Below are 23,242 nucleotides of genomic sequence, written 5' to 3' on the forward strand. Positions count from 1 at the left end.
CTGATGATAGTATTTACGCATTCATTCACTCGTCAACAGCCCTTGATAGAAACCTTGATAAATGCCAGTTATCCTGTGTGGCTTTGGGGGTCCGTTGTTTAATAAAGTGCATATAGTTCCTGCCCTCCTGGGGGGTGTGCTCTGTGCTCGTGGGAAATTTACCTTGTATTAGTAATTAGAAATGGAGAAGGCAATGGCACCCCACTCCAGTACTCTTGCCTGGAAAATCCCATGGACGGAGGAGCCTGGTAGGCTGCAGTCCATGGGGTCGCAAAGAGTCAGACATGACTGAGCGACTTCACTTTCTCTTTTCACTTTTATGCATTGGAGAAGGAAATGGCAACCCACTCCAGTGTTCTTGCCTGGAGAATCCCAGGGATGGGGTCGCACAGAGTCGGACACGACTGAAGTGACTTAGCAGTAGCAGTAATTAGAAATGTGAATGTTTTGAAATGATGTGGAAACCTTTAAAGGTGAGGCAGTTTAGCCTGGTGGGTCAAGGAAAGGTTCTCTGAGGAAGTATTAATAATATTTAAACTGAATTGAGAGATGAGGGGGATTTAACATACTTAAAGCTGAGTTTTACCTCAATTTTAGGTCTTTGGTTAGTTTGTATTTCATGCATATCTTTATAGGTAGCACAGAGACAAACTAGGTTTATCATATTTTAAAAATTTTTATTTTTAGCTGCACTGTGTGGCTTGTAGGGGGTCTTAGTTCCCCCACCAGGGATTGAACCTGAGCCTACAGTAGTGAAAGAGCTAAATTCTAACCACTGGATTGCCAGGGAACTCCCTATTAGATATTTTTATGTATTCTTTTGGTCAAAGATCAGGAAGTCATAGGATTAATTTTTTAATTGAGAATAAAAATATATACCAAGGCAGTAAATAAAATAATTATGTCCTTTGTAGATTTCAGTTATAATTGAAGTAATATTCCTGTGTGAGAATGTATACCTGAAAAGATGGATACAGAACCAGGGAAAAGATGATGAATGGATGGAATAGTAGTGAGAATGACCTAAAATATTTTTGTGATGTTTGGCATCTTGGAAAAAAAAATGATGGGTGTCTGAAACAGTGGGTCTCAGCCTGTTTTTTCTTTCTAACATACTTGTGAAATATAACATTTCCATTAATATTATGTAATTTAACTCAGTTGTTAGTAGTAATTTTCATTTGGGAGGGATGGGCATTATTAGAGTGGGTCATAACGGAATTTAGAAAGCTTTGAAAAATGGTACTACCCTAAGAGAAAAATCTTTTTTTAATATGTCATTGAGAAAACTGATGACCTTCACAAAAGTTAGGTCTAAGAGGTGTATCGTTATGCACTAAACAGGCATGATCTGATCTGTTAAAATATATTCTTTGTGTGACTTTCTTTTTTACAGCATCAAGGTTTACTGACTTTCCATGATGTTTGGTGGTTATGAGACCATAGAAGCGTATGAAGATGAGCTTTATCGTGAAGAGTCATCTAGTGAACTGAGTGTTGATAGTGAGGTGGAATTTCAGCTCTACAGCCAAGTTCATTATGCCCAAGATCTTGATAATGTCATCAGGGAGGAAGAACATGAAGAGAGGAACTCTGGGAATTCTGAATCATTCAGTAGTAAACCAAATCAAAAGAATTTAATTGTCCTTTCAGATAGTGAGGTCATCCAACTGTCAGATGGGTCAGAGGTCATCACACTGTCTGATGAAGATAGTATTTATAGATGTGAAAGAAAGAATTTTAGAGTCCATGCAAAAGAAAAGACCCAAGGTTCTCCTGCTTCTGTTCATTCTAATGATTTAGCAGATAAGAAGTGCAAGAGGGATATTGAGAAGTCTAAACCTGGAGAGAGATCAGGTACAATCCAGGAGGTCATGATTATAGAAGTCAGTTCAAGTGAAGAGGAAGAGAGCACCATTTCAGAAAGTGATAATGTGGAAAGCTGGATGCTGCTGGGATGTGAAGTTGATGATAAAGATGACGATATCCTTCTCAATCTTGTGGGATGTGAAAAGTCTGTTAATGAAGGTTAGTATCATATTGGCCATTTGAAAAGTAGTATCATCTTTAATAAGGAAGACTGCTTTTCCTAGACAAAAGACCATTAGGGTCTGTTCCATTTAATTCTGCACCTTTTTGTCTTGTTTTTGGCTTGTTTCTCATGAGACTTTCTTACCAATGGCTACTTTAATGGTGGTCTGTCTGAACATCAGAAAGAGTATGTCAGGATATCAAAGACACTCTGCTTCTGCTGTAAGCAAATTCATAACTGTTTCTTCCTGTTTGGCTAGAGCCAGTTCTGGACGTGCAATCTTAGTTCCTCTCTCTCTCTGCTTGGTACCACAGGTGAGTACTCCATCCACCTCTGACATTGGCCCTATGCCCTCATTGGCCAACCCTGTTGGTTCTGCCTTTTCCTAAATGATTTGCTTTCTCAGGAGATAGGCATATAGCAAGCATGTGGAATGCCTGGTACATAGAAGACACGAAATTAGTATTAAGATTTTTAGGAACTCTACAATCAGTAGTGTAGGAAACTATGAAGAGCTGTAAGTCTACAGTAGACTGTGGAAGAGAATGTAGATTCTGAGAGCCACATCATGGAGAATTGAAGTTTTGGTGTTAGTTTTGTTTCCTCTGTCACATGTAGTAAGCTAGTAGTGATGCTTATCCTGTGAAAAAGTCCGTTACATTTTTCTCCCTTTATGTGTAATGCGTAGTCTCTTGCACTGTTTTTTTTTTTTTTATTTTTTATTTTTTTTTTGCACTGTTTTCTTAAATGATCTTTTACGTCCTCTCGGGACACTGTTAAATCGGTAGTCTTCAAATGCCCTTTGCTCGGTATTAAAGTACTAAGTGTATTGCTGCTCCAAAACCTTTAATAGCACGCACTCGTTCTCAGAGGAAGATGATGGTATTGAATATAACTGATGCTTTGAAGCCCCAGAGATTAACAGACTTTTTTTTTTTTCCCCCAAAGAGCCAGATGGGAAATATTTTAGGTTTCCAATCCATAGGAAACCTACTTCCTAACTACTTAACTTTGCCCTTGTTTAAGAGAGCAGCCATGATACCTGAAGAAATGAGATGGCTGTTTCAATAGAATCTTACAAAACAGGTGTCAAGCTCAGGCTTTAGGAGGCCAACTTTGAGAATTTGATAGCAAAAGGAAGAAGAGATAGACTAGTAGGTAGAATATAGAGCAGAATCAGGTAAAGTTTTATCAGAAAGAGAGGTTTGGTAATTTTTTAGGTATAAGGGGAAATCTCTTGAAGAAGGAGAGATTAAACCTATTTGGTGGATTGGAATAGGGGAGGTAAGTCAGAGAAGGGATCAGGTATATATGTCTGAATTAGTCTTGGAAAGCTATTTAATTGTGAAATTATCAAATATTCATAGAAGTGGAGAAGAAAGAATAAATTCAGATGGATTGAGATAAATGAGTACGTAAGGCCCGTTTCCCACATATATGGCCTTATATAATGCATGCTTCTGGCTACCTGTTGTGATAACTAATTATACAGCTCCCCAAGAGTCTAAAGCTCATAGGTTGGAAGTCACTGCACTAACAATTCAACAGTAAGAGAATAAAAAGATTGCTTAGAAGTAGTATTCAATCAAAATTAAAACAATATGAGCTTGTAATGAACTCATTTTGAAGGATTTCATAACTTTTCCCAGTAATATCTAGGGAATGATCCAGGGTTAGGCAAAACTTTGCAGAACATCAGAACAAGCATTTATTTAGCCTAGCCTTTCTCTAAATTGCTTTCCCCTAAGGTGACAGCTAGTTTCATCAAATACTAATGTGTTCATGATGATCTGCCACTTTTCTTGAATTCAAGTTCTCTGTGTCCACCACGCTGAATATTTCCATTTGGGTATCTTATTGTTATGTCACTTTTACATACTGAAAAGTTTGAAAAATTGGAAAGGGAGTTGGTCTTTCCACGGAAAGAGGAGCAGGGTAACTGGGTGGTGTTTTGTGCTGGGACTAGAATTTCTCAGGGCAGAATGACGGGGATTGATATGAGTGGTGGGGACGGGGTTAAGAGCAGTTGAACCACAGGGAGATGAGGATTCCAGAGGAAAGGGAACGATGGATTTGTCAGGTTTGGCTTTTAGGAAAGAAGTTGGTAATTAGATATGTAGAGACATCTCTGGAAAACAATTTTAGTATTTTTTGTTATAAGTAGACAATAAGAAGCATGTCTGTCTTTAACTGTATTTTGGAGAGGGGCTATTTGTATTGCATTTGTTTATTTTTATTGAGGTGAAATTAGCATAAGATTAACCATTTTAAAGGTTCAATTTGGAGGCATTTAGTACATTCACAGTGTTGTAGAACCATTACCTCTATCTAGTTCCAAAACATTTTTACCACATCCAAGGGAAACCCCCAAATGTTGTCACCACATCCAAAGGAAACCCAGCACCCATTGAACAGTCACACCTTGTAGCCTCCTGCCTCAGACCCTGATAAGCACAAACCTGCTTTCTGTCTCTGTGGGTTTACCTGTTCTGGATATTTCGTGTAAATAGAATCATCCAGTATGTGACCTTTTGTGTCTGGCATCTTTCACTTAGCATGGTGTTTTGGAGGCTTGTGCATATTGTAGTATGTGTCAATACTTCATTCCTCTTTTAAGGCCAAATAATATTCCATTGTATGTATATACCTACATTTCGTTTATCCATTTATCTGTTGATGGACATTTGTGTTTCTCCCTGTTGGCTGTAGTGGGTACTGCCACTGTGAACATTCATGTACAAGTATTTACTTGAATACTTGTTTAGGGTATTCTTTTGGGTATAAACTAGGAATAGAATTACTGATGTTTCTATGTTTCAGTTTTTGAGGAAACGCTAAACTTTTCCGCAGTGGCTGCACCATTGTATGTCCTCACCAGTAATATACGAGGGTTCCAATTAACTGCAGTGGTTTTTACAATGACTTGTCATGTTGCACATTTCTGTTTGATTTACTGACAGACTCTCTATTATTTCTTAGCTTTTTTTTTTTCCCTAGTCTTAGTTTTTTATAGTTATTGCTTACATTGGCTTATGATTTTCTAGAATGGTTTTTTTCAAATAAGATTTTCCTTATGTTTTCATCCATTTACAGTTTTTAAAGACATTGATTCATCTTAGAGGTATCCATTCTTAATGTATGTGTAGTATATAAATTTATGTCACTTTTTTTTGCAACTTTGGTAAAAATATTTGATTGAAGACCTAAGTAATTCCAAGTAATTCTTGATTCCAGACATTCAGTCTATGTTCCTACCATCCATATTGAAATTTACCCCTACCCTTTGTTCCTGGGATTTGTTTTTTTTTGTTCTAATCAAATGGAAACAAATTTTGCAAGTCTATAAATTAATTTGTTTCACTCTTCTATAGATTCTTAATGAAATATTTATATGTCCCCTATTTTATTTCCTTGATCTACAAATGCTGTAATCCAGTTTTTCCAGTTAATAGGCAATGTATTCAGTACTGATGCCTTTTTGAATGTGCTTTCCTTTCTGATCATGATTAGCCCATTCAAAAAGAGAGAAAATATTTTTTTATATTGTTGAAAGTTTTTGGAAATTCTGGCATGCTTTTGAAATGATGATGATCGTTAAACAACAAGAGTAATGTTGTGTACTATTCCCCGTCTTCCCCAAACTCCCCAAACTGGCATATTTGAAATATCAATATGATAGAAGAGATTAACAACTCCTTGAGGATAAGTCTTTGCCTCAGAAGCCTTCTTGTAATATTTAGAATAATTTTTTGCCATATATATTACTTTGTTTTCCATTAATTGTTCAAATATTGATTGAGTGGTGTTTCAATTGGTGTTTCAATGAAGAAACAAAATATAATAAGCTTAAGTTATTCACAGAAGTCTCTTCTTAAGCATAGGAGTTAAGTCTTTCCAAATCCTGGGGATAGATATGGTTGAAAACTTGAAAAACTTTTTAAAAAGTAAGATTGGTGAATTTGAGGTAGTACATGAAGGTCTGATAATCCATATTTTTTGTTAACTCTTGCTAAATTTATAGTAACCAGTGCAGCACTGCTCTTGCTCTGTGGAAACCTGAGGCTCTTTCCCATTACTTCAGTTTCATTGAGGTGTGTAAATGTTTGTTTTGCTTTAAGACACAATTAGAATACATAATAAGGCAAGTAATATACAACCAGGAGACATTTGCTTCCCTTTTATTCTTCCTCTAAATGTTTAATACTTTTCTGATTTAAAGTTGTTGATTAGCTTCCTTGGGTTCCAGGAGCCCCTGAGGGTGTAGCACTTAGGTCGTGTGCTCAGGCTGGCCTTCCTCTGTATGTGCAGCTTGATGATGGGCTCTGCTTATAATAAACCCATGCCCAAACATAGGCCTTCAGTACGTGTTCCACATGGCTGTCAGCTGTTTCTACTGAGGGATATAGGAGTTTATTTCTAAGGTCTAGAAGTAAACTTCACTTCCTTTCCTTTCTTTACTCTTTCCTAGGTTTTCTTTATGTAAACGATACCTGCTGTGTCATTTGTCTTCCTTTTAAAATTCTCACCCTTTACTTTCGTTTATTATTCCCAATGGGATTAGCCTGTGATTTATGCCTTTACTAGAAAGACAGGTTTCTTGGTTTAAGAAAAGATGCACCAAAGGAGATAAGCATGTTTTTTAATTTGTGAGGGGAATCTCCATTTCGGGAGGCATTATTGTATAAGACAGCTGAATGATGGTAATAAGTGCTATAGGAGTTATACATGAATAGTCACCAACTTATTTTTGTTCATAGGAAAGGGACTTTATTAGCTCTAGGAGTGGTTGTTAAATTATTTTTTTTTAACTATAGAAATTTTAAGGTATACAGAAATAGAATGTTGTAATAGCTTCAGTTTTCCATAAACCAGCTTCAACAGTTATCAACTTATGACCATTTTTTTTATATATATTTCCATGTCCCTATATTACTTTGAAGCAAATCACAGTCATTATACCATATCATTCATTTATGTGCATACCCATCCATACATATATTTTAATTTGTATTTCTGAAAGAAAATTAACTCTTTTTAAGAAACAATCATTATTATCAGACATAAAAAAATTACCAATAATTCTTTTTATCATTAAATAACCATTCAGCCTTCAGATTTCCCTGATGGACTCTTAATTTTTTTCCCTGTGGTTTATTTGAATCAGATCTATTTATTATAATTGGGTGATAACTTGTGTCCTTTAATCTATATGTTCATCCTTTGTCTCTTTCTTCTATGTGTTTTTTTCCCTTCCTTATAACTTAGTTGTTGTACTGACTGGGTTGTTTATCTCCTAGAATTTCCTGAGTCTGAATTCTGTGACAGTGTCTAACCTGCTCCACTGTCCCCTGATTTCCTGTGAATTAGTAGTTATCTACAAGTTTAAGTTCAGGTGTCTCCCTGTGACTGTGCCAGCAGCTCGACAGATAGATAGGTTCGTTTGTTTCATTTTGCTTTTCATACGTTATTCTTCAGTATTACCTTTTAAAAATTCAATTTGTTGGATAATTATGTACAATAATATAAGGTTCTAAATTCAAATCGACAAGACTAGGTAAAAAATATTCAGAGAAGTCTGCTTTCTGTCCATTCTTCATCCTGTTCCCACTCTTCCTTTTAGGGGTAATTGTTAAGAGGAAATTGATGATTTGTCTTTACATTAAAAAAAATATAAGCAAATATTCAAATATCTTCATATCCTCCCTACCCCTTATATAAATAAGCGGTAGCATATGATCCACACTTTGATCTACCTTGCTTTTATTCTCTTAACAGTACATTCTGACGATCAGTCCATAATAGTATCTAAAGATATTTTTCATTTCTAGGCTAGGACTGTGTGCTATTTTTGTATCTTCTACACTGATCTGAGCTGGACATGTAGGCATATAATGAATACTTTTTGGAAGTGAATGAGTAGTAACTTCAAATAATTGGTGAATAATATATACTTGTTACAGTTTTAAAATGTATTTTAAATGTATGATAGTCTAAGTCCACTTTCAGAATCATGCTTTACATTTTTACTGTTTCTTTCTCACTTAATAATTTTGAAAAATTTAGTGAAAATTTTAAATAGGTTCAGATTTTCAAAAGAAGATGTCTTTTAGAGAATGAAGAGTATAGCGTTTTTAAAAGTTGAATAAACCTCTTTAGTTCCTAGTGTATGTGATTGTTATGGTATAGAATTTTACATTGAGGTGGAGCTTCAGTATGTACGGTTTGGCACCTCACTCTGGTTCATCAGCATGTGCCACGTAGTGTATATGTGGCACGCCGGGGTGAATTTAGTCACATAGAGTAGTGTACGCAGTGTTCCTTACATAGTACTACACGAGGTCGAAGTGAAATTACGACTTTAGTAAAAAGTCATGACTTTTGAAATTGAAGTGAAATTATGGCTTTTAATGACTTAGTGCAGCAAGTCTTTTAATTTTTTGTGTTAAGTTCCTTTTACCCTTAAAAAATACACATATAAAAGTTGTGGATATAATTTCAGAAGTTGAAGAACTTATCTAGAGGCAATTGCTGGCATTTATTAGGCACTCAACTAAGACTTGATAAGTAATTAAAATATGAGTCTAGGGGTTTACCTACTTGAATTTCAGTTTTTCAAATATGTCACATTTTATTTGACCTGGGTCTTTATATATGCTTGGATCAGTTTCTGTCTTGCCTGGTTGATACCTATTCATCCCTCAAGTCTTAGTTTAAGGTTTACTTCTGAAATGAGGTAATGGACATAGGCTCTCAGTTGGTGAAGGTTACTAGGTCTGTTACAGCTCCACAGTTGACTAACTGTGACTTAGGGTAATGGAATTCCTTTATTGGTAAAATAATAAATTTTATTTCATTAAGGTTGTAAGCTAAAATGCAACAATGGATAGACTAACCATGTAGTAGGAAAATATTTTGATAAAACTCATGTAACAACAAGATAAGTTCACTATTACCATAGCAAGCATGGGCATTTAGCCTCCACTTGGTTTTTTTAAATTAAAAGTTCTCAGATTTTTTGGTGAACCCACATTGCTTTTGAACAACATGTCTCTAGTATAGCACTTTATTTTAATAATTTTTTTTAATTTGGTGACATTTTATTATCTATTAGTTAAAACCTAAATCTGAAGTCTTAAAATGAATCCAGTTATTACTTATTGAATGTTTACAGTGTACAGGCACTATACTGTGAAGTTCTTGGGATTCAAGAATTGCTGTGTAGTCCCTTCCTTCAGAAACCTTAAACCGCATGACAATATGGGAAGTGCACTGTATTTCCAAAGTTAAATACGTTTCTGCGATGCAAGAGATGCCCCAATACACAACCATTTCCAGATGAACGTTGGAGACTTTTTAAAAAAGATAGGCTAAGTACAAGACTGAATTGAAAAGTAACCCTTTGAACTCAGTCTTGAAGAATGGATAGGACTTAATGTTCAGGTGAAATGCAAGGAGGAAGAACAAAGCTGAGAGCCCTAAAACTGTATTGATGCCATCTATGTTTAATGAATGGTTTACCATGTGGCCGAGTATGATTAAGTATTTTAATAACATACCCTTTTAGAGGCTGCTTCAATTCTGCGTGTGCTGTTGGAAGATTTCTTGGTTATTATTTTGTTCCAGTATTTTTTTGTTTCTTGCTTGTGTGTCTTTTTCTTTTCCTTTTAAAAATTGGGTATTTTATGCAATTTAATGGCAGATAGAAAAATTTTCTCAGATGGACCAGATGCTGTAGGTTAGTCAAAGGACATGACCAGCTGCTTAAAGTGTATGTTTCGTGCAGGGCTGTTGAAAGTGGAGCATGTGTTGAAATATAACTTCGGCGCCTCATAGCTTGTGTTCTTCTTTACCATCTTTTAACATGGAAAAGGAACACATTCAGTTAGTTTGGAAATGAAAATAAATTAAACTTTCCTTTCAGTACTCCTCAATTTTTTAAGCTGGTATTTCTCCCCTTTCTGTGTTCATCAGCTAACCAGTCAGTCATAGTTTCTAGAGAGAGCATAGTTTCTAGGCTTAATAGTTCATAAGAGTGGGTTGCTATTTGACATACTTTTTATTGATGTATAGTTTAATTTCTGCCTTATAATTGAAAAATGGCCACATGTTAGAGTTCTGGTGACTGAGAGCGCCAAAGAACTCCCTCCCTGATGTTTTCAGCTTTTGTAAGCCTGCACTACACAATTCCTAAAGCTGCTGTTGAACTGTGTATCTAGTTGTAGCATGTCACCTTACACTTAACTTTTGTGAGGGCATCTTTTTATTTAATTTCTAATTAGCATAATGACTTAACCTGTGTTATTCACTGTTCCATGGTGAAGTTGTCCTAAGGAGAGAAGAAATAAAAATGTTCAATTTCAACTTTACTTGTGAATGGAGTGAAGTTTGAAAGCCTTTTATGGCCATTGTTCAGCAGACTGAAAATCTCATTTGAAATCCCAGAAATGTTAAGGCAGCTTTAGGTTGGATTTTAGTAACATTTTGGAATGTATGTGGCTAATTTCTGTGATTTCATTGTTGATCAGCAACTTAGGTATGCATTCTTCCAAAGTCAACCTATGACTTTTAGTCTAAATTCACTTCCAGTAGCTTTTCAACAGTGATAAGTACCTAGGGAGATAATGAAATTTTACTTTTTTTTTTTACATTTATGATAGAAACTGATTTGATTTTAATGTAAGACATACTGAATTTGTTGAGAATTACTTAAAAAAATAGCATGTTTACTTGCCATAAAATATTAATCATTTAAAGGTCTGTGTGTTTTTTTTGTTTGTTTATTTTGGAATGCAGAAGCATAAAATTAGATGGCAAGATTTTCATTCTTAACTGTCATATGAAGTTGAATCCTGATGTCTGGATAAAGAGTGCTTAAGTATAAAATTCTTACAGCTGTTTGCTCTAAAACTAATCTATTGCTTATAGAGATCACTTATCTATGAAGATAAGTTTAGTTTATAGATAGTATGGTCAGAAGGTAAAATTTGATATGAACCACATATGATTACTGTCAAACATTTTTCAAAAGAAGTACAGAAATGGAGAATGTTTACTTTTTTTCCCCCTTGTAAGAGTGAAGGCTACTCAGATAATTCATATCTCTTAAGTAGATCTTGTTTATAAGACTTTACTAAATTTGTATTTAGTTTCAGGTTAATTTACTAATCTCTTGTTAACTTCCTCTTGGTTATTAACACTTAATGAAATAAAAATGTTGACTTATTGGAAGCTTTTTAACCAAAAGTTTTAAAACCTTTTAGTCATTGTTTGTTATAAATTAAAGGTATTTTCATGGTTAAGTTTTTAGCATTTTGAGTTACTTGCCAGATTGTTGTTGATTCTGCTGATAAAAAGGAATATTTTAATTGAGCATCAAGCATGTGCAAGGTCACATTTTCTTTTTAAATTATATAGATGTGCTTAAAATATACAAGAATAGATTTGACTTGTTTTGTAGTTTTTCAATCTTGATCTAATATCAGTAGATCTGGATAGAGATATAAACTCTGCGGGTAAAATTATTTTTGTGATTAATGTTTGGATTCACATATAAGGGCAGTCTAATAATGGATTATTTAAAATTGAATCTTGTCTGGTAAATGTGTGTACTTTTTATTTCCATGGCAGTTTTACCTTAGAATTTCAACTTTTGTTGTACTTTTGAAAATTAGTACACAGTGGACTTGAGACCATCTGCTCTTATCCCCATCTCTTGCACATACATTTTAAGTGAAGATAGTATAACTCTATAATGAGAAAATAATTTGTGCTCTTTCCTTCTGCTTTTGCCTAAATATATGTCAATTTATAATTATCTCAGATGAAAGAATAGCTGTTTAGAGCTGCTGATTGAGAAAAAATGTTTTATTGGCAATACCTTGAAGTGCGTAGGTCACTTTTGATTTTGCTTTGTAACTAGCACCTGAATTACCTACTGTAGGGAAAGAAAGCCCTAATTTCTAGAAAGCTTTTCAATACTCTTTCTGTATTTTTAGTTAATGAGAAACTCTAAGGATGTAGGAAACAGGCTGGTTATGATTGATCCATAAGGTTTATAAAGTAATTAAAAAATTAAGCTTTGAAAAAAGTCAGGTGAGAGGAATTCCAGATAGAAATTCACAAATTTAACTGAAGAAAGGTTTTATATAAAGAAAAGGTGTGCAACCATGTTAATCTTGAAACTCCTTATATTGTACTAACCATTTTTTATTGTTAGTCTGATATTTTAAAAAAATGAACTTTATCTGTGGCTTTATTTAGAAATAGCATTACTTTTCACTTTTAAGGAGGATTTTAATCTTCAATAAAATTTCACTTTTGAAAAATCACCTCACTCCCATATAATTAGTATTTTGGTCTACACTCAGTACCCTGTATCTACTCTACCTTTTGGTTGACTTTAAAAATTACATAAATTTGTGGGAGAAAAAATATAACTTAAGTATTTCTATAAGTGTATTCTTATTTGAATCTAGTGTGACTGGCTTTTATGTGTAGGAAATACTTCCCCTAAAAACATTCATAATATTGAACCTAAATGTTCTAGATAGGTGAGTTACTGGTTAAAAAAAAAAAAAATCCATCAGTTCTTAAGTTGTGGAATATTTGTATTGGTTCTTAATACCGTGACTGCTTTGGTTGTTCTAAGTTGCTTTATTCTTCTGTTTGAAATGCTCTAGTTTGGGAAATTTCCTTTATTACCTGATTTAGCAGGTGAAATGTGATGATTGTACCACAGATCATCTTAATTTTCAAGTTTTTGTTAGTTAAACTATCTTTGGTGTATAATTCTTTATGGGTAGTCCAAGAGGAGTTGTGTTCATCTATGATTGTGCCACCACTTAAGTTAACATCAGCAGCGAAGGGTCTCCTCTCTGACTTTTCTTCCCTTCATTAGATTTTTAAACTGCTTTAACATTATTTAAGTATAGAAGGAGATAGAGTTGTAAAACAAATTTCTGATTTGCTGATTCTCAATATTAAGCAGTAGGGATCCTTTTTCTTCCTTTAGCTATATCCCATACATATGTATATTTTGATTTGAGGGGAAAAACTTAATTTTCTTTATGTATAGTGTAGATATGGTTATTTATTATTTTTTTAAATTAATATAACTAATAAAGTTTGTTTGGAAACCTCAAAAGCTGTTTAATAATATACCTGCAACCTTAGCAGTCACTTTTTATTTATACAGATTTCCCTGCCTATTGTGGCCGTTTGCTCTAATTTAAATTTCCCATGGCTTTGGGTTGCAGACTTGGTTTTCTGCAAGAGTGCCCATGCTTACATGGTCATATATTCTCGGTGACTTTTCCACTTTTTCTTTTTTGTTGTTTTGTTGATTGCTAAAGGGAAAGAGGATTTTTTTTTTAAACTTGTTTCTTTGTTTTGATCTTTCTTCCTTAGCCCATCTATTTGTGCGTTGTTTTGTTGTGTTTTGGAGATTGGGAAGAATTATTGTGTGGACTTAGATCCATGGGGACTAGAAGTGAAAAACTAATTCTGTTCTTGGTTTTGTTTTCCTAATGGCAGTAGCAATTTAATTTTTGCTCAAAAAGATTGAGAAGCTCAAAAGATACGTTAGCTCTGTGCATGAAATTGATAGAAAATTATTAATCCCAAAATTTTCTTTTCATAGTCACCCTATTATTGGAATAAAAATGTTATGTTATAGTTGAACTAAGTAAATCCTAGAAATACTAATTAGCAGTGTACAGTATTGTTATAAATTCTTAATTTAAATATTATTGTGTATTCAGAAGTTATTCACAGGGAATCAGTTGTAATCTGATACGCATTTTTTTTTTTTTAGCATTTGTTGTCCATGGTGTGGATATATTCAGATAGACATGTGAATATACATTTGACTAGGGACTTAACATTTTTAACTTGACCACATTTAACCAGATATAAAAGTTTGCTTATTCCTGCAAAACATGCTTATTTTTCAAATATGAAGAATTTTGTTTTATGAAACAACTTTATGCTGCTGAAATTTAAATCCTTGGAGAAGTGCTGTGGCAATTTAAATATTGGATAGTTCATTACTATTGTAAGGGAAAAGTAGAGCCCTCTAGCCCTAAGATCTCCCCTAAATACTTTTTCATTAAAATCTGAAGACTTTAAAATCAAATTAATGTGATCAAAGCTACTTCTATTTTACGTTTGTTTTGTGAGGTGCCATCACACAGCATTATTTAACTGGATTTTGTATTTATTATGTTAATATACAATAATAAAAAGATCCTTTTAGCATTTAAAATTGTAATAATTTCCTAATATGCCATAAAATATTATGATGTACAATTAACTAATAGGCTAAGAAAACTTTCTAATGTTGATAAAAAGGATTAATTTTGATATGCATAATTTTAGGTGTGTTTGTTTAATTGATTATATACCATGACAGTGAAGTATCTGAAATTCTCTTTCTTGCTCTCTGTTAAGTACTTTGGGAATTGGGGTAAGGGCATGTTTTCTTTGTGTCTAATAATTGTAGATTTTTGTGAATTTTAGAGCTCCTAGAGTATGAGACTGATTTACGGAATTTACTATTACCAGGAAAAACGAGCATTATTGAAATTTTATTTTCTTTATTATTTTCTAGTTACGTATCTTGCATTTTGATTTCTACCAAATGATTCCTCAAGAGGCAATTTCTTTTAAAGTACAGTGAGTTTCAAACTAAGAAGAAAATGTTTACTGATAGTCTAATTAGTCTTTACTTGATGTACATATGTATCTACTGAGAAACACAAATCACCTCTAAAATGTGTTTGTTTCTAGCATTTTCATCAAATCAGGGTATAATCTGTGAGATGAAAAGTGATCCAGTTGTGAAAGTATGCAGTTTTTAAAATAACACAAAATTCTTCTGTTAGCACATTTTACTAGCAAATGTTTATTAGTTCTTAAAGCTCATGCATAGATTTATTGTGTGTGTGGCTTTCATAGGAGAGCACTATAAAGCCGAACTTGAAATTTATTAAGGAAAGAACAAACTGGTGAAGTGCTTTCATGCTATTAAAAAACTTCACAGACAATCGTCAGACGACTTTTTTTTTTTTTTTAAGGTCATGATTGCCTGGTGCCTTTTCCAGTCTTTATTTGAAACTCTCATTTTGTAGGATTTCTTTTTTGTTCTCCCTCTTTCTTTTTTCTTTTGGCAGTGGGTGGAAGATTCTTTTAAAACTGAATGGCTGAACATGTATAGTAACTACTAAAGTATAATGGAAATACTTTTATTCTTGATATTTTTTTTTAGGCCAGAAAATGCTGAGAAGGTAAGCCAATGAGGGTAAAATTACGTTGTGCAGTGTGGAAACTGTTCAGTTTTCTGTTTAGAAAAGTGGATTCTGACTTAGGGCTTTAAATAAAGGTGGTCTGTGAAATATTTTGCAGTTCTCTTATAGCTTGGTGAGTTTGAGGTTTTAATGTTTTAGTGTTCTAGTTGATAGTTGGTGTTTCCGGAAAAGTAATATTCTATATATGGGAGAAGATAGGGAGTGAGACCAGAACAAGAACTGGGTGGGGGGAAGAAAACCTCCTTCCCAAAATATTGCCTCCTGACAGGTAGAGATTTATATGCCATTATAGATTTTCAAAACAGTGCTTAAACTCTCTTTTTCTAATAGTTCACTTAAACTTTGACATATTTCACAAAGTTTGATTGTGATAAGTATTAACAGTTTTCACTCTGGTCTTTATCCTAAATTGATTTAAGGCTTACAGGATTAATAAAAAATGCCTTAACGTTCAGTTAAATTATTGTGTTCAATTAAGTAACAGTTCTTTGACTATAGTATTTTATTTTATTAATGTGATAAGCTAAGATTATAAAAGGTCTTTAATAAAAGTCCAGAAGCTGAATTAATGAAATTAACCTTTATATTTTGCCATAGAGACAAAATACATCTTGGTGTGTAATAATTTTTTTCTTAGTACTATATGGACATCTATTGGTTTTCAGCATATAGAAATCCTTATAATACTAAGAAAAAAATTATTACACACCAAGACATATTTTGTTTTAATTTTAAATATTGACAGAATCATACTTTTTTTAAGTTGCAAAAACTTGAGGCAAATGTGTAAAATATGCTAGTGGTTGGTTTATTTAGATTTCAAGTGATTAGACATCATGAAATAGGTATAAAGCCTGGGATCTTATTTCATCTAAGAAAATTAATTTAGCACTAGATAAATCTTTTCAAATATGGTAAATCCATATAGATAATTGTTTTTAATCCCTAACTAGAGATGCTGATATCTTTTTTGGAAGTCATAAACTATTTTGAAAAGTGTGAAAGGGGAAGAGTAAATTTCTTTTAGGCAGATTTGTATCATTTTAACACTGGATGTTATTTGTGAATTCATGTCACAAAAATGTACAAAACAGGTATATTTTAATTCAGTAGGCTGCTGAAGACTGTTGTGATAAAGTTAGAAAATGTATAAATTATTTTTTTCTTTTTTAAAATTTAGTGGTTCATCTTGGTACTTTGTCTCAATTTCAGTCTGCTTAATTTAGATATACTGTGATTATTTGTTTAAAAAATTTATTTCCAGTTAAGTGTTATTGCTTGGATACATTTCACTGTTTCTATTAAATTTTATCCATCTAGGACACTATCAGCCAACTGTTACTATTTCAGTGTTCTTTTTGTGGTGGAGTTGTAAGGTACAGACTTCAGATCTGAGTAAGAGCTCATGTATATTACAGTGTATATGACCATTTCTAATTTGACCTGTTACTGTAAAGAAGGCTAACAAGTGTGTATGACTGGCCCACCCCTTTTGGAGCAGTTGAAAACAGGCCTCAGAAGACTCAAAGGAATTCTTTTAACTCCTAGCAGGGCCACGGGGTCAATGTCAGATTTAGTCATGCTGTTATTTTAGCCCAGTGGTCCAGAGAGATGGCTGAAAAGTGAGTCTTTGATTTCTTTTTCTGTGTGGTTATTAACAGGATTAAATGTAAGCCATTGTGTACTTAGCACCAATTAGTTTCTCATCTGAGAGGTTCATTATGATTTTTTGTCAGCCTTCGTCTTGTAATATTTGTTTCATTGTTTGACTAGTTAAGGGGCTGAATGGACTAAAGGAAAGTTTTATAGTAGTGCTTTTAAATTCATTGAGAATTTTAATAGGTAGTCAACTTTTCAGATATGTAGACCTTGATTAAAAAATGGAGCACTTTGAAAACTGACATGGAAGATGGTGAAGTTAAATAACTTGTTAAAAATTTTTCTTTTCCTGTTGTACTTTAATTTTAAAATGAGGCTCTCTTTATTATATAAAATAATACTTTAGTATTTTTAGAAATTTGCTTTGGTTCTTACACATATGTCTAAAAATAGGTTCAGTTTGCTGTGAATATGTAATTATTGTTTGGGAGGCACACACACTCAAAAAAAAAAAGAGAAAAACATACCTTCAAAATTAAAAAACCCTTAAAATTTCTAAATGGGAAACATAAACTGATTAAAAACAGAACATAAGAATTCTGAACATAATAAAGATAATTGTCAGATGTAAACAAGCCTTGATTTTAAAGGAAGCAGCCTGGAAATTGATTCTTTGTGCTGTTATAAATAAGTAAAAATGCAAAGTTGTAAGAGTTCAGAAAAGAGGAGCATACTTAACTTTTTAAATTGCTTATCAATTGTTGGTTTTTAAAAAATCCTTGACTTTAAAAATTCTATTAAGATAAATTTTTCATTGAATAACATCCCTCATTTAAAATATAATATTTCAGTAAAATTTTGGACGAAAATTGTTCTTATAAGTTTGATTGGAGATGCAGATTTCAATTAGAAGCAAGGAATATAACCCAGAATTAACACAGAAGCGTTGTTTTGTTCGTAGGTAATTACCTGGGACAGTAGGTTTTGTACCCCATTGTTTAAGTGTGTAACACACTTTTTCACATGAATTCATCTCTGAATGGAAATGCTTGGAGTCTGGTTCAGGTTTGACATTGAGTTCGTTTTTCACACGTTAAAAATGATCAATATTTAAACAAGAGCAATTACTATTTTAACTTACTCTTTATAGATGAGTTGCTTGATTTTTCTCACATTGTTTGATATACTGTATTTAGATATTATACCCTTGTACTGACTTCTTTGCTTATTGCCAGAGTTTTTTGGTACCTAAATTACTTTATTATGACTTTGGTTATTTAAGATTTGATGATCCAGATCATTATGAAGCATATGCATCCTGACATTCAGGGTTTTTCCTCAACACGATTTTGGGCATATAGTGGATTCACAGCCCTTGCTTTCTAGTGCTTGTGTGTCCGGTTTTCTTAGATACAGGCACATTTCTGTTACGTCTGTATATGGAGGTTATTTTTCTTTTCTCTTTAGTCGTAATTTGGGAAGGATTTAGATTCTACCAATGAAAAACCTTACTTCTGACCATATGACTATATGCCTCTATTACCAAATTACACCTGTTTTATCATTGTGTCTCTCTTAATTCTCCCTACCCTATTTTTAAAACTAAAAATGATAACTGAATTAAGTTGCCAGAGATTTTTAATTAACAGGAAGTAAATCAGTAGTAACTTCCTCTGGTGATTTGTTGTTCATTATATAGGAAAGTAGTTTCTTTTGAGAGGGAAATGCAATTTGAGAGGGAAAACAAATGCAAAGAAAAATAATGCTTTTTTGCTATTCAACATTCCCACAAGATATTTGGAAAATAAGAGAGAAATCTTTAGTGTAATGGGCTTGTAATATGAAAAGGGCAGATTTTAGAATAAAAGTTAATTTCTTCTTTTTATTACTTTGTATTTGACTTCAGAGGAGGCTAATAAGTTGAAAATCTGACTCAGTAGCAAGTGCTCTAGTAGTCATAACATTTAGATAATTTTAAATTAGTGAAAACCTTTACTGATTGACCTAGTATTTGAAAAACATAGCTAATAACATCAACTAACTTAATGACTCTCTTGGTATCATATACCTAAGGTTAGTTCAACCTTAGTCCAGAAATTAGCATTCAGATAACTGTAGACAATACAAGGTAGACAGTCTGTCTTAAAGATGATTTGTTAGGACTTCTGTTTCTTTTAGCATCTTTAGTAAATCCACTACAGAATACTATTTTGTTATTAAAAAATGTTTTAGAGATAACAGACTTTGTAATGTAATTGAAAAATGTTGTGTCCCATGAAAACTACTTTTAATCATACTTTGTATTTCTAACTAGAGGAAGCCTAGCAAGTATTGAAAACAAAACGAAAAACTTTTTTGACAGTCTAGTGTTGCATAATGTAGGGATTAGTTGTGTGGTCTTATTTATTCCATGAAATTAAAATGCAAAGTTAGAAGGAATAAAAATACAACCTTCCAAGTGTCTAAATCCCAAGATCATAAATGGAAGTTGAGTAGTGAAGAGAATAGAGATCTAATTTTTAAGTCTGCTAGCTAAATTTTATATACAAAGCATTAATCTTTCAGGCTGTTAAATTTTCTACAATGCAAATGACCTTTTTTTTTTTTTTTTTCTGTAAAAGGCATGACAATCATAATAGAATTAAAAGTAATAGCTTATGCAATGCTTTTTATCAGCAACCAAGGAACCATCCATATTTGACTATTTTGTAACTTAGAATTACTTTTCAATGGATTTTGAATGTAAAAGAAACATTTGTGACTTGAAAGAAAAGAGGCATTGTTTTAACTTCTTATATCTGATGAGTTTTATTTCATTTTGCACAAAGGGTACTATAGATCCTTATCCACAAAAGTAGTCATGTATATAGTGTTATTATTGGTTCAGCCAGGCTCATTGACCACTTAAAAACATTTAGGTTTTAAAATTACTACTATTTGTCACCTAATTTTTGACACATTTTAGCTTATGAGAGTTTGATTATAAAGGGATTTCATAAAGGTGCTCTATGAGAACATTGATGGTAATGATAGTTGTATCTGTATCTTTTACTGACTTTTACCTGGTATTGTAAACTATCAGGAATTGTTTCTTCATATGGGCTTACCTGGTGGCTCAGATGATAAAAAATCTGCCTGCAATGCAGGAGGCCTGGGTTTGATCCCTGGGTCAGGAACATCCCCTGGAGAAGGGAATGGCTACCCACTCAAATATTCTTGCCTGGAGAATCCCATGAACAGAGGAGTCTGGAGGGCTACAGTCCATGGAGTTGCAAAGAGTCAGACACGACTGAGCGACTAATGCTTGATCACTTGATTGAGGAAATAAGGCTGCACTTGCATCTGTTGTGACTTGTTTTTTTAATCTTATGAGTATGTTGTAGGAGTTGAAAGTCTGTAAACTTTTGGTTATCTCTGATACTTATTGGTAATAAAGATGTAAGTAATCTGAGATAGCAGATAATAGCCAAAGAAATAGATTTTACATCCGTTCATTCAGCCAACAAATAGTCAGGGCGTTTGTGAGTGACTGTGTAAGGTGTGCTGATCCATACAGAGATGAATCAGGCACAGACCCTGACCTCAGAGATCCTACAGTTTAAGAGAAGAAACTAAGAGATGAGTTGTTTAAGAGCAGTTGGGTTGCAGAAGACGAAAGATATTGTTTTGGTGAGGTGGAGGTATGTGTGGGGAGACAGAATATGTCATGATCAGGTGGGCGGCAGATTCTTATTTCTGTTTTGAATAGGGCTGTTTCTCAGAATGGGTTCCTTCTACTCCTAGAGTTCATTTTGAGGGAATGGATTTTGATCTCTTTAAGAATTGTTGAGATTTGTATTTTTATTTTGATGCTTAAGAAAGGAATTATACAAGTCATAAAGATAACCCTTTTTACTGATAATTCATGATTGAAAGACTTTTTTTGTAGAATCAGACTTGAGTCTCTTGAATGAGTGTTTCTCAATTTGGAATTTGTGGGCCAATTTGATGTTCAAGAGAACCTTTCTTTTTTAAAGGAGTTTGTATTTCTTAAGTTTGAAAAACAAAGGCTTAGGCTATTATTTTGTACTCTCTGGGCCACATTCAAATTGATAGCAGGAAGTGGCTGGCTTAATGTGAGTAGCCAGGGGAACCATTTTGGGGTTAATTTTTTTTTTTCTTTTTCTGGAGACAAGGCAATTCAGAAAGGTACCTGAGAGTTCACTATAAGTCCCCAAATTCTCTTGAGTTTTTCTGAGTCACCCCCATTTAGGATTTGAATTGAATTCATCGGCGCACAGCTTGTGTGATTTCAAACAGTAATGAACTATAAATTTATTAAACAGAGGGTAAAATATTCTGAACATAAACTAGTCCTGTTAAAATGGTGTCTCTTGTAAGGCTTTTACTCTAATTCTAAATAGCATCCTATACAGTAAAGTTTTTGTGTAATTGATTACATTTGGAGTCAAATTTTACTTTCTGCTTATAATTTTATAATAAATTAGCAGTTTAATTTCATTAAAGTGAGTTAAACCTAGATTATTTGGTAGAGTATGGTATATGATTTTGTTTCATAAATTGGGGTGAGCTCATAAGAAATAAACAAGTACTATATAATTTGTTGCCACTAGATATATTTGGGTTTCAAATTGGACAAATAGAACATACTAAGTTTAAGAGCATCTGTACCAGATATTTCTAACATTATAGAATTTGGGGGGAAAACACTGAAGAAATTCTTTCCTATTTTACTCCTTCTTCCCTTCTTAAATATTTTAGGGGCTAAAAACTACTTTCCCTCTCCACAAAAAATAAGCAAAACTGATCAGAGCAATAATTTTAGATGATAGCTTTCATTCCCTACTTTTTTCTGAAATCAGTCTAGGCTTTTATAATAGGATGGGGAATTTCCTAGGAACTACTGCTTTTACCTGGGAAAAAGACTATTTTAATAAGGGAGAGGAAGCTAGGGTGACATTATTTGTTCACATTATTCATAGAATAATTTTGGTTCATCTGTAGCTTATTATTTTCCTATAGTGTTTTGCATGTAATATATGCTACTTTGAGGGTATTTTATTACTGTTGGAGGTTCTTAATAGTTCATGTGTCAGCTTGCCTTTGTGTGAAAGTATATTTAAATTGCTTTGACAGATACTTTAAATAGCAAATGGGAAACACATAAATTCAGCATTGCCATGTTCTCTCTTGTTTTGCCGTTCTTATTTTTTTTTTTAATTCTCAAGCATTTGTAAGCATTTCTTATAATTTCCTGTGCATAGAAATTCTCTGAAACATTAAGAAGCTGCTAAAAGACTCAAGCTCTGAAAGTCCCAAAGATACATCACTGCTTGACTGCAAACATTTTTAAGAAGTCACTGATTATAATGAACACAGCCTTTAATGGCAGTTTTTCCTCTCCTTTTCATGAGAATGTGACAGAGTGTCATTAAGGTTTTAGAAATGAATGCTCGTGAGGAAAGGAGGATCACTAGGACTACAATGATGCCCAGTAGGTGGCCGTGGGATTCTCAGTTGGGCTCTTTTTAGGTTTTTAATCAGGTTGGAGAAGGGGGATGGAGAGGAAGAGAATGGGAATAGACAGGAGCTTGGGGACACCTGTACACCCGAGCCTTTTACTTTCTCATTGATCCCTGTAAATGTTGAATTTGTAGAGTCTAATGTGGAAAGGTAAGCCAAATTCTAAATGTTTTGATGGCTGATAAACAAAATCAGCCCTGTTACAGTTTGAAGCAGATAATTCTCTTTTTGCATGTAACTTAAACTCTTTGGATATATTAAATCTGAAATTCCATTTAAATTGTAATTCCACTTCTGCTCTGAGGATATTGTTTTAACCCATTGTTCTTTTGTATGGTGACAGTAATTGCCCTGGATGTATTCTGCAGGGCAGTCAGGTTGTATCATGGAAGAGGGCAAATAATAAATGTGTGCATGGAACAGCTATGTCTCAGGACTGAAGTAGAAAGGCATATTTTTACATCAGACATCGGCATGACATCCAGAAGGCATCACGTCATATATGTGTACAGAGCTTTTAGTGGAGTTTAGGGTGGAAAGAGAAGTTATTTTTAAGTATACAACCATAATTTCGCCCTTTGCGTTTCTTAACACTTGAAACCTTATATTTAATGCATCCTAACATTTAACATCTGTGAATTTGTGTGATGGTTCTTTAACATTACAGTGTGTGTCCTGGGCTTGAGAAGTTATTTTTCTGTTCAGTAAGTCTTAACATAGTGTTTCAAACAGCTTTTTTTCCTTTCTTGTGAATCAGTGTAGCATTGGAATTTATAAAGACCTG

The 23,242-nt window shown here is 33.4% G+C and overlaps 1 protein-coding gene across 2 annotated transcripts in view; it reads left to right on the top strand.

Moving 5' to 3' along the window:
• Nucleotides 1–23,242, top strand: part of ZCCHC7 (zinc finger CCHC-type containing 7) — a 237,990-nt gene that overhangs the window by 3,939 nt on the left and 210,809 nt on the right. For both annotated transcript variants that reach the window (XM_043891507.1, XM_043891506.1), the window contains exon 2: nt 1,397–2,028. In XM_043891507.1, the coding sequence (XP_043747442.1) occupies nt 1,419–2,028 (610 nt within the window). In that variant the 5' untranslated portion in view covers nt 1,397–1,418. The remainder of the gene's footprint in view (nt 1–1,396; nt 2,029–23,242) is intronic.

This window comes from Cervus elaphus, chromosome 29 (assembly GCF_910594005.1).
Source record: "Cervus elaphus chromosome 29, mCerEla1.1, whole genome shotgun sequence".
NCBI lineage: Eukaryota > Metazoa > Chordata > Mammalia > Artiodactyla > Cervidae > Cervus > Cervus elaphus.